This window comes from Gouania willdenowi, chromosome 11 (genome assembly GCF_900634775.1).
Source record: "Gouania willdenowi chromosome 11, fGouWil2.1, whole genome shotgun sequence".
Taxonomy (NCBI): domain Eukaryota; kingdom Metazoa; phylum Chordata; class Actinopteri; order Blenniiformes; family Gobiesocidae; genus Gouania; species Gouania willdenowi.
In genome coordinates this window covers 10,548,408-10,560,915 of record NC_041054.1, presented here as the reverse complement: position 1 = coordinate 10,560,915, position 12,508 = coordinate 10,548,408, and the positions used below count along the sequence as shown (strand labels likewise).

The 12,508-nt window shown below is 35.7% G+C and overlaps 1 protein-coding gene across 6 annotated transcripts; it reads left to right on the top strand.

Moving 5' to 3' along the window:
- Positions 1–591: 591 nt before the first annotated feature.
- mtdha (metadherin a) lies at positions 592–11,973 on the top strand. 6 transcript variants are annotated; one of them, XM_028461609.1, is made up of 12 exons: positions 592–1,048; positions 3,153–3,257; positions 3,464–3,575; positions 5,000–5,164; positions 5,921–5,962; positions 6,083–6,247; positions 6,366–6,440; positions 7,519–7,587; positions 7,670–7,797; positions 7,884–7,997; positions 8,075–8,159; positions 8,962–11,973. In XM_028461609.1, the coding sequence occupies exons 1-12, from the start codon at positions 683–685 to the stop codon at positions 9,027–9,029; spliced, it is 1,494 nt and encodes a 497-aa protein (XP_028317410.1). In that variant the 5' UTR covers positions 592–682; the 3' UTR covers positions 9,030–11,973. The 6 variants fall into 6 exon arrangements, with proteins under 6 accessions (XP_028317410.1, XP_028317408.1, XP_028317411.1 ...); XM_028461607.1 differs by having other exon boundaries at positions 593–1,048; positions 5,003–5,164; positions 7,881–7,997; XM_028461610.1 differs by having other exon boundaries at positions 593–1,048; positions 5,921–5,953; positions 7,881–7,997.
- Positions 11,974–12,508: the final 535 nt, after the last annotated feature.

Genomic DNA, 12,508 nt, shown 5'->3' with positions numbered 1-12,508 from the left:
ACAAATCCCCAAAATTTGTATTTCAAGAAGTTGAAAAAAAATATAAAGCCCAACATAATTTAAATATCACAAATCTACAGCAAAATGCACAAGGTACACAAAAAACTTAAGACACAAAATAACAAAAGAGACACAACAACCACTTAAACAAAATGACTACGAAAACAACACATTACAGAATAGCTCCAAAGACACACAAACTCAACAAAATTACACAAAATGACAGGAAAATGCAGAAAACTAGAACAAAAATACAGAAAGTGACCCCAAAAACGTACAAATTGACAACATAAATGCAAAACAATAACAGAAAAATAAATACAATTATAACAAGAACACAAAAAAAAAAATACACAATGACTAAAAACTCACAAAACAACAATACCACAGACTAAGACAAAAAAATAAATAAATAAATAGACAAAACCCTTTTCCCCTGTATTAATGCTCAGATCAATCATTATTCTAAATGCTGACATTAATGTTGATAATGTGGCCCTCAGATAATCACGTGTTTGTGGCCCCCGCTGTGATAGTGTTGCCCACCCCTGGTTTAGAGTGAAGTGTGTTTAAATGCTAGTATTTGTTCCCTACAGTCAGACTGTAGCCACACCTCCGCTAGCATACGTGTCACATTTATCGCAGACTGGAAATGAAAGCTAACAGCTAGTGTTTTCAGAAGATGGCTGGGGACCTGCGGGGTTTAGCGATGGAAAAAGCCGAGCATCTCTCCGGCCACCTAAAGGAGCTCCTCTCTTCGGGACAGGAGTATGTGAAGGCTCGGTTCGGGTTAGACCTGGGTGTGGACCCGGAGCTGTACCCGTCGTGGGTCGTCCTGTCTGCGGCCGCGGCGGGGCTGCTGGTGCTCCTCGCCCTGTCCTGGGCCGCCGTGTGCGGGCTGCTCGACGGACACAAAAAGCGGAGAGTCCCGGTCAGCCAGGCCATGGCGGCCACCCCCGGTAAAACAACCGAGGAACCGGAGGAGACGAGTAAGACAGTGAGAGTGGAGGAGGCGAGGAGGAAGACCAAAAAGAGAGCAGCAGAAAAGGTACCATGATGAATCACAGCATCTCAATCAGTCAGAACAAGTTCACCTGTTCATTGTTGAGGCCATTACACGGTTTATTTATACTAATGGGTCTATAGTCAACTACCGCTGTAACCTCACTGTATATACAAATGACAGGGCTTTAGCTAACCGTTTGTTTACTTAACCCACATTAAGGGACAGGAGAGGCCGACTGTAGCATTCAGACATGTCACTGAAAACAAAACCTGGACCACTCTCTCATATATATATATATATATATATATATATATATATATATATATATATATATATATATATATATATTTTTTTATCGGGATAATTTATTATTATCATAAAGCACTTTCAATGAACGATTTATTGGAAAATAATCGTTTTAATAAAGTTTTTTCTTTTTTTTTTTTCTTCGCCTAAATGGCCTACGTCAATTTTTTTTTTAGTTCCAGAGGCTGAGATAAGTGTCTTAAGTCACCCTAGCAACCATTTTGTTACCATGGCAATTAACTTTGTAACCCTAACTTTCCTGTTGGCAGTTTTCTGTTCTTCCCTCACATTATTATCTCTGGAAAGAAGTGAGTTTATCTGTCAAAAGTACAGATTTTGACAACATTTTAATTTCAGACCAAGGCCAGGGGTCACCCACCATGTGAGTGTGCCCTCAGGAGCTCTAGTCACCAATGAGCTCCATCTAGAACCTGATTTACTTCTCAGGATTCAAACTCACAAAGATAAATGCATATGGAAGATGTAATTAGTACTTTAGAATTAAATACTGCTACTAAATATTTTTTGTATTAGATTAACCATTTTCAAATGTTTCTAAGTTTTGCAGAGAATTGGTGTATGGCCAGTGGTATGTTATAGATAATATATTTTTTTAAAAAGCAAGTTATTTATATATATATATATATAATTGTTCAATTTTACATTTCACGGTTACTTAAAAGTTTGGTTGTTAGTTGCTAGTAAAATAGGACGTAATGATTTTCTATGAAATGTAATAAAAATGAAACTATTGCATACATTAGGAGAAATAACGTGTTTCATGTGGTAACCCCAACATTCCATACCTTTTTAAGCTACTGCTAGCTTTCCTTATTATCTTACCCGGCTCTAATTAAAGTGAAACCGTTAAATTTGTATTTAAGAAGTGCTTTTCTAACTGGTAGCCCTTCAGACTATACAGTATATGAAGGAGTTCACACTTTCAGAAAGTTTGGTGACCCCTGCTTTAGGAAGATTCCATTAAATATTGGAGGGGATCTGGATCAATATAGTTATTCTGGGATCAGTTTCAAAATTGAAAACATCCCTCTTACTCATCATTGGCAAAATTAAAAAAAATAAATAAATTAAAAAAAAAATATATATATATCTTACTAATAATAAAGTAATACATTTTATTTAAAGGCACTTTTCCCGAAACTCAGATACTTTACAGGTTAAAACAACAACACAACCCTAAATTCAGTGATGAAAACAAAAAAATAGAAAATAGGAAAAATGAACAGTAAAAAAAAATGAATAAATAAATTGATTAGTAATTGACCAATCTTTATGAAATTTCGCTCATTTATGCCTTTGCAATTTTTTTTGTCTACATTTGGTTAATATTGGCGATAGAAATGTTATATTACACATCTGATGATCTCTGATGCACATGTTAGAAACATTGAAAACCACTGTTCTAGACGATTTAACTGATTATTTGTTTCCAATGTTAATGTTATTAAGTAGGAATGTTTCAAATGGCCATCAGATCACAAAGTTAACGCAGATGGATTCTGTTCCCAGACATCAAAACCCCTAAAACATGAAGTTTTTCCAAAGTGTTTTTTTATTCTGTTTAAGTTTAAACAGCCAAGAACAATTGGCCAAAGTGTAATAAAATTAAATGATTGGAAGTAATAAAACAGTACAGCCGGGTGTGCAATGCAGTAAACAATTGCTGTATAAATGTTGCCGGATTTTTTCCTTCAAACCATTAACTGGTGGAAATACTGCCTGTTGTTATTCAACACTAGCTATATTCAGATTTTAAACACATTTGATAGTTTTTGCTTTAAAATTAAAGCTGGTAACTTGTAAACTCTTTGTCTTACAGAGGATCCAATCAAACGGACAACCAGTGTCGCTGACTCAGGAGGTAGTCAAAGAAACTGAAGTTGTTTCAAAACCACCACCACCACCACATGTTAAAGCTGAGAAGGTAATGTTTAAAAGAAGGGAAGCTGGAATCACTGGTTTCTGTTGAGTAACCACAACATTTAATTAAGCTCCCTTTGTAGTGGTAAAAGTAGCATCTGATTTGTTTGTAATAAGTGATATATTACTGAAAACCAGTTGCCACTCCTTCGATTTGTTCCAGTTTAGATTGCAGTGTTTAATGGGTTTATTGTGTCTGATTATCTGTAGGTGCAGGAGGTGTCGGCTACAGCTCAGGTGAAAAAGAACAAGAAGAAACCCAAACCTGAGGTTAAACCAGCTCAGCACGCTTCAACAAATGACAGGAAGGAACCCGAGGAAGGCAAGATTTCATAGTTGGATGTCATTTTCAGTTTTAATAGACATTAATTTTTCCCAGTCGTCACTAAGTATAAATTACATTCCAATAATTCCATCAAGTTCTTTTGGTCTTCTTTTTAGAATAATATATTATGGTTTTTCTTTTATTCACACCACTTTTTTCAAGAAATTTACTTTAACGTGTTTCAACTGTCGACTGCCAGTCTTCCTCAGACGCATCTGCTGATCACTTTGATGTGTCCTCATGAGTTCTTTCTGTGCATGGCCAACTTGACAGTTCTGTCAGATTGTGTCAGGCCGTAATTCTTTTCAATTAATTAGCCTTTATTTAGTCTGGAGAACCACATTGATATTAATAATCTCTTTTACAAGTGTGTCGTGGCAGCAGTACATAAAACAAGCTTACAGTCTCAAAATAATAGTAAAATGTTCTTAAAGCAAATTATTAGCACAGAAGAGAAGTACATGGAAAACAATAAAAAAGTACAGTAAGTAGTACAGCAAAGACAAACATTTTTTACGTAATATATGAAATTCCATGCAAATCATCCCGACACAGATATAGGCTATAGGACAGTGGTTCCGGAACTTTTCACAGTCCTGTACCCCTTCAGACATTTAACCTGAAGCCATGTACCCCCTACTCCTGCACACCTAAAAAACACAATAATGTACAAAGTAGCGCTACAGTGAAAATTGTCTCGGAATTTTACCTATTCTGTTCAGGAATCATATATAACTAGAATTTTGTGCATTTCCTGAAGAAAATAAAAGTGAGGATGCAGGTGCTGGCCCGCATCATTGAACACTGCATTAGTATTAGCCTAACATTAGCATTAACATAGCATTACCCTGGCATTATAATCAATATAGCATTAGCATTAACATAGCATTAGCCTAGCATTATAATCAATATAGCATTAACATAGCGTTAGCCTAACATTATCATTAGGCTAACATTAGCATTAACATTAACATAGCATTAGCCTAGCATTATAATCAATATAGCATTAACATAGCATTAGCCTAGCATTATAATCAATATAGCATTAGCATTAACATAGCATTAGCCTAGCATTATAATCAATATATCATTAACATAGCATTTGCCTAACATTATCATTAACCTAGCATTAGCATTAGCCTAATATTAGTATTAGCTAGCATTAGCTTAGTATTAATATTAGTACTAGTACCAAGAACTCAAAATGATCAGCAGACACCTCTGAGGAAGACTGGCAGTTGACAGTCGAAACATTTCAGGAGATCAAAGTAAATTTCCTGAAACAAAGTTGTCTGAAGAAAAGAAAAACCTTAACATCATTTATATTCTCCTCATTTGATACACAGTGCACTGCTTTAATTAACTTCGTCTAGACTAAGAGTAGGTCAAGTGTTCCTTATTGTTCTGTGTTTGCGATCCAGCAGGTATGTGGGAAACAAAAGTCAGTAACCGTGAAAAGAAGCAGCTGCGCAGGAAGGACAAAGGCTCTGATGACTTGGGTAGTCCTGGAAGTGTGGAGGCCCCCAAACAACACATGGAGGCCCAAACAGCTACAGCACACAGCAAGAAGAACAGAGGAAATCATGGTACATATCCACAGCAAATTCTTAATGTTAAAAACATCAGATTAGTCAGGTTTGTTACCTATACTAACTGTACGGGACGTTAATTAAAACCATTTAACATTAATGAGCTCCACCAAGGAGGTAATATTTATATTCACTGGTGTTTATTTAATAGTTTGTTTGACTTTTAACAGGATTACGTCAAAAGTGCTCAACAGATTTTTACCAAATTTTAACCAAAAACAGACTGTACACAACTGAAGATTCCATTAAGTTGTGGAGTGGATCCAGATCAATAAAATGATTCTCGATTAGTTTCAGAAATCAAAAAATGCCTCTCACTCAACAATGGCCAAATTAAAAAAATTAATCAACCAGTCTATAAAATCCGCCTCTCAGTTATGTACGATTGGTTTCTTAATTTCTCCACCAAGTTTAATCTAGATCAGATCTGGATTGCACATTTCATCGAAATTTTTCCATATAAATGGGGGTGCCTATACATTTTAACCTAGTACCGTATTGTTATTGGATGAGACACGTTCCAATGAGAAACCAACTTCAAACATGAACAGACAGTAAACAATCATTCTAATTCATTTTTACACACGTAACCCATGTCTTCTATGTTTTTGAGTAATTAAGAGCCCAATTGTGCAGGATACTGAAATATTTTGTGTATTTTATTAATGGCCCTCCAGAGGGGCTGCAGCCCCTATGTTGGGAATTACTAATCCAGTAATTCCATTTACCAAAGCCTTGGTGAATCTCTTTCAGAGTCTCAACATCCACGAAAGGCAGAAGCAGCAGGTGACGCAGGTTAAACTTTGATCAGTTTTCAGATTTTATAATGGGCAGTTATAAGATTTATTATGGTTTGATATCCAAAGATGATCATTGCAACACGTTTTCATCCTCCATGTGCTTCTACTTTCACAGTGTCCTCCAACTGGAAGGATGAAGCCACAGCCAACGGACCAGGCTGGAGCGAACGTTCCTTGAAGATCCCTCCTCAGATGGAGGGGGGCAAATGGAGCAGCATGCCAGCGGCTGTGCATTACAGGCCACAGTCTAAGTCCCAGTCCTGGACTCAAGAGGCCAAAGGTATCATTTCAACAGAAATACACATAAAAAAAATTCTGCAGAAAATGTTTGACCGTGTTTTGTTTGTGTGGATCACAGAAGTGAAATAATGCGTCTGATATTTAAATATTTTCTCCAGCAGCTTGGAGTGATGGACAGATGAAAACTGACATCAACTCTGCATCTTTCAGCATGCTGGGACTCGACCCCAAAGGTTGGTTTACTAAAGCAGTGCTTCTCAAACTTTAAGTCCGCGACCCCAAAAATAAAAATTCCTAGAGACCCCACCGTACCTGAAGGTGGTTGAACACAGATATGAACATTCAAGAAAAATCATGTGTAGACGGGGCCATCTGTAAGGGGGAATAAAGGGGACAGCGTTTGGGGGCCCATCCATAAAGTCAGCAAAATGATGATCCATTGTCCTATGAATCTGTCATAACCACATTTATTTATTCATCTGAAAAATATCCACTGTTATCCAGGAAGTTTAATATTATTTTCACCCTAGTATATAGTCATCGTAAAGATGTGAATCCTTGTTTTAATCAGAAATAATATGCGTTAAAAGTGACCAAAAATGGTGGAAAATGTGGTGAAATGGGATTTTAAAAACCACAGAAATGTATTAAAAGCTGCAAATTAGAGTGGCCAAAAACTGACATAAAAAATGGTAAAAGGGGTTCAAAGTGCCAATATTGGCTGAAAAGTGGCAGAGAAAAAGTAGGAGCAATTAGTTTAAACTGGTAACTAATGGGCATGACAAATCGTGAATGCGGTTACATTGGCAAAAAATAAACATGAATAATGGTGAAAAGAGGTTAAAAGTGACAATAATGGGTCAATTTATGCAACATTAGGTGGGAAAAATGTATTGAAAGTGGAGAAAATGTGCAGAAAATGTACTGAAATTTGATGGAGAAGTGGCAGAAATGGGAGTAATGTAGCAAAAATGCATTATGAGCAAAAATGTGGCAAATAAAGTGAGGAAAATAGGTTAAAATATGACAAGTTCGGTGTAGTTGCAGAAAAAGGGTAAAAATAAGCAAAAATTGGCTCAAATTGTTAAAAAAATAAAAATTCTTAGTTTCTTGAAGGCATCTGGCGACTCCCTTCCAGTTTCTGGCGACCTCAAGATTGAGAACCCCTGTGCTAATGAACCTTCCAGTCCCAAACCTCCTGACATTTTATTCTATTAGTATTAATATCTGCTGTTGTGTGTTTTAACAGTGGATTGTTTTTTGTTCCTTTTGTTTTTTGTTTCCCTATTTCTGTTTTTATTTGTATTTTAGATCAAATATCAAATTCCTGTGAGCTGCAGTGGGCAGGCCACCCTGCTGATGATGAATGGTCAGCATTCAGTAAGTAGCCAATTGTCTGTTTCCTCCCACCACTGCGTGCCATGAAAGAAACTGGACAAATGTATGTTTCTCTGTTTTATAGATAGGATCTCTGCTGTGGATCCCTGCTCCGACTGGAACGCTCCATCAGAGCACTGGGGAAACTACGAGGAGCCCCTCATGTTGGGGACCCCAGCTCCTCCTTTGAAGGAAAAACCAGCCCTCAACAAGGTTTCAGCCCTATACATCTGTATCACACTTCATGAGAATCTAATAATAAAGATTATTCCTAATTTTCCACCTTTGTGTTACAGCAGATATTGAACGACAATGATAAGGAAGCTGAGGATCCGTCAGATGGAGCTGCTAAATCTAAAAAAAGGAGGAAAAAGAAGAAGAAAACAGAGGAGGAGGCTGAGGCTGATGCTGAGGTAGGAGATAATAAATGGATTGTTTGTTTTTTTTCTTAGCAGTTTGGCTTGTTTATAAAGCATTTCTTTGTTTGTAGACGGTGATGGTCGTAACCAAACCTCAAGAGCTTCCTGTGCTGTCCTCCAAAACCATGAACTCCAGCTTCTCCTCCTCCTCTCAGAGTAGGTTTCACCTGCTGTGAACTGAGGAGCTCATGAGTATATTTTCTTAATTTAAAAAGATGAGAAAGATTATGAAGTCCAGTTTTTAGCATTATGTAACACACAACATTAGACAAAATGGAATAAAAAAGCTTCTTCGTTTGTTTGACCTTTTAATCAATTATCCTCTGTACCAGAGACTGAGTGAAAAACACAGTCGTTAATAAAATTCATATAATTTGTAATAGGTTTTCATCTTCTTACCTCTTTAAGGTTTTTTTTTTTTTTTTTTAACAAACTCAAAACATGTAGTAAAATAAATCATCCTCACCAGCAGAAAACAGTTCAGCTTGTTCAGTTTTTGTTTTGTTTGTGATTCTTCGTTGCTTATTATTTCAGGATTAACTTCAAAGTTGGGAAAAATACAAATTTATAATATGTTAAGGTTTCATTTATTCAGACGCCTTTTTTCAGGAAATTGACTTTGAAATTGACTTTGATCTCATGTCATGTTTTTGACTGCCAATTGTCAGTCCGATAATAATGAGTTCTTTCTGGGCGTGTCCAACTTGACAGTTCTGTCAGGCTGGTCACGCCCCCCTGTCACCCGATGGTCTCTGGAGAAGAGAGATGTTCCCTCACATCAAAGTGATCAGCAGACACCTCTGAGGAAGACTGTTAGGAGATCAAAGTCAATTTCAAAGCAAAAAAGTTGCCCAAATAAATTAAACCATAACATATTATAGCAAAAAAAGAAGACAAAATGAACTTGCTGGAATTACAAGTTTCCTAATATTTGCTGATTTTTCTTTCCGTCTCTCAGAGAAAATGGAGCCGATGGCAGAAACTGTGAAGTCGTCCCAGAGGAAGAAGATCCGAAAGGAGACATGAAGTCACAGGTCCAGGCTGAGCTTACTGTATATGCACATGATTGTTAGATGATTGTCACTTGCAATAACTTCCTGATACAGAGATTCTATCTACAGTAAGATTCATTTTCACATTTATCAGTGACGGAAACAAACGTAAAAAAAAATAATTTAAAAAAAAATAATCCAAGCAGAATTTATCTCCTGCTTGGTTTAATATAAAGATTAAAGGATGTCCTATGGACTGTCAACTGATTTGCACTATTTGCTACATTGCAACCAGAGTTTCAGGCAAAGCAAAGTTTAAGCGAAGGCACCCGTTTTCTTTTTTAATGTTCTTTTTTCACCCCAAAAAACATCAAAGGGGTTTTAATTTAGTTTTTTTTATTGTGAATCATTAGTGAACCATTCACATTTGTTTACCAGGTTGTTGCATTTTCTTTTGTTTGCTGTGCTGCTCATCTCACATGAATGACTAAACTAATCTGGACTCCAGGTTGAAGAAGAAGAAACTCAAGAAGGCTAAAGCGATTGTAGGCGTTCTTCACTTTCCTTTCAGGGCAAAACATATTCGGCATCTGCAGCTCAAGACAGAAAGGACAACAATGTTTTTGCACTTTAAAAACAAAAAAGAAGGAGAAAGAAATGTCCTGTAAAGCGGTTTACCAATGTTTCTGTGACGTGCGAAAGGTTTGCGTATTGAAAGAAATAGTCGGTTTTGTTGAAATATTTATCAAATAGTCGTTTTTTGATGATTTTTCTTTTCTTAAAATGTCCTACATCAGCAGCAGGGAAACCAATAGAGGCTTGATTTTTTTTTAATATATATTTAAATGGGGATTTTTTTTATTCAGCCAACAACACACACTTCTTACAATGTGTGGCAATTATTTGGTACTTAAACTACACTACTTTGTCTTAGTTACTTATCGTACACATAAAGTAATCCATGAAGCGATTTAAGCTTCAAAGTGCACTAGTTTTTTTTTATTGAATAAATTGAAGCATTTACTAATCTTTGATTTGGATTGCAGCTTGTAATAAAGTAGTTATGATTCAATTCAATTCAACTTTATCTATATTGCGCAAATTACAACAAAGGCATCTCAAAGCGCTGTTGGAAAGCACTAGACTGTGTTGTTAACCTCTAAGGGTGCGCGTACCCCTGTGTGAGAACCATTGCTTTAAAGTCTAGTCCAATGATTTAAAGGTGGAGGTTTGTTTTATCCAATTTCATCACCCAGTGTTTTTTCTTTCCACATAATAAAGACCTACAGTGAGTCGTGGTAGTGTGAGCAGCTTTGATTTAGAACAGAAACACTTACATATATCCATGTTATAATAGGTTTTTATGAATACTGATGAATTAAATTATAGCATTTTTTTGAGTTACCGTCTCTGGATAAAGATAAATGATAACCTTTATTAGTTCCATAGAAGGATATATATATACATGGGCCTGTATAAAGTACAGATAGAAAGAGGGAAGACATGTGGCAAGAAAGGACATTACACAACAAAAACAATAATAAACAGAATATATACATATGTGGATTGGCTATAAAAAAAAAAATCTTTTTGATTATAGTAACTAGTCTTTTTGCTCACACATCAAATATCTTATTATAACTGAACTAACAACTTGTTTAATTTCTGCAAGTCACTTTATTTGTTGCATTATTAATTTATTAGTTCCTGAAATCTATACTTTCTATACACACTGCTTTCAGGTTGCGTTGTTTCCTCATTTAAGTATAAGAGCAGTTATTACAAACCTCCAAACTATCATTTCTGCCACATTTACTCTCAACTTCACCATCCATCCAATTCTATTTTATTTTATTGGTTCTTCTTGTTGATAATTACCGTACTTTTGTCTGCACTTCAAATTCGACTTTTATTCTGATTTAATATATTTTGTCAACGATAAAATGTTTGAAATAATTAGTTCTATCCATATCCTTATCAGATCAATCAATGAATGGTTAGATTTAAATGGTTGTCAGCACTCCTTGAAGTGTCTCCTATTATGGCAGTAATTGATATGAACCACCAGGAGGTGCTGTCATCTGGAAACAAGCAGTTATAGGGGGTAAAGTGGGTTAAAATATAAAAACAGTAAGTTCCAATGTTTAATGAGGCTCTAACTTCGTCCCTCCTCTCTGCACTTTGTACGTCTTGAGAGACTTTTTTTATTCCAGGTTAATGTGAGGAGAAAAAACAAACAAAAAAAAACACGCCATGTTGAAATTTGAAAGGGCTTCTTCCTCCTGCTTAGTAATAGCACTGTGCAACATTTTTAATAATGAGTTCATTTTGTTGTCGATGAACTGTTTGTACGACCCTTTTTGCAGAATGTGAAATGTGTAACTGCTCCTTTGTTTCTACCAGACTTCCTTTTTTTATTGGATTATATAGAGCTCTGCTTTTAGAGCAGCCTCCCTTCCACATGCAAGTTGGTTTAAACACAAAAACACTGTTTGATGTTTTGTTTTGTACGTGAATTTGATTCAAATGCCTTAAACTGTATAGAAAGTAAACGAGTCTTTTTCATAATTTAAGTCCAATTGCAGGTTTAATGTCAGAATTGAGTTTGCATGACTCTGATGATCGTACCCGTGTACATACGAAGAAATGATATGATTGTTTTGCTGTCAGTACTTGTTCCTCAAGCACCTCTCAGTATATATACTGTTGTAGCTTTCTGTGGTTTTCAATGCAGTGCACAGGTGACTAACCTGTGGGAGGAAGGACAGGACAGGACAGGACAGGACAGTGCAACAAAGATGTTGATCATCTGGTGTAGACTAAATGTTTCAGGTTGAAGGATTTTAAACCCTGTATTTATAAACTTCTCTCATATGATGCGGCTTTTTTGTCAATGGCTTTGTTTATTGAATAGATACAGATGACATTTCTATGTTTGTTTGGTAAAAGATGAAAGTTTAACTAAAAATGATTTATCACATCATGTGTGTGTGTGATTGAAATTATAGAGGACATTTCTGATAATTAATAGCACATGTCCAAACTCGGTGGCCAAATCAGGCCATTTAGAGCTTCAAATTGTCCTGCAGGAGAAAATAAAAATAACTACGAAAAAAACATATATATATATATATATATATATATATATATATATACATAATTGTGCAAATTAACCAAAAAAAATCAAATTTAGAAATTTAATGAAACTGCGGTATTTGCAGGGACACGCTATTTTCCCTTGTCTTAATCACACAACTGCAGTCATATTTAATCGCACTTCAGTCTTCTAAAATTCTGCAATTTCTTACAAGCAACGCCACAAAAATTATCACAAAATTATGGCATTTTTAAAGAGAAGATCTGTGTAGTCCTTTTTATCTCCACTGTGTCTTCTTGAAAGCTAAATCCAAATGATGTTTTTTTATTTTCTTTTTTTTAATTTTAATCTAATCGTTATCTTTTTTCCTTTTAGCTTTTACCATGGCAACCACTGACCTTGTTCTTACACCCAGC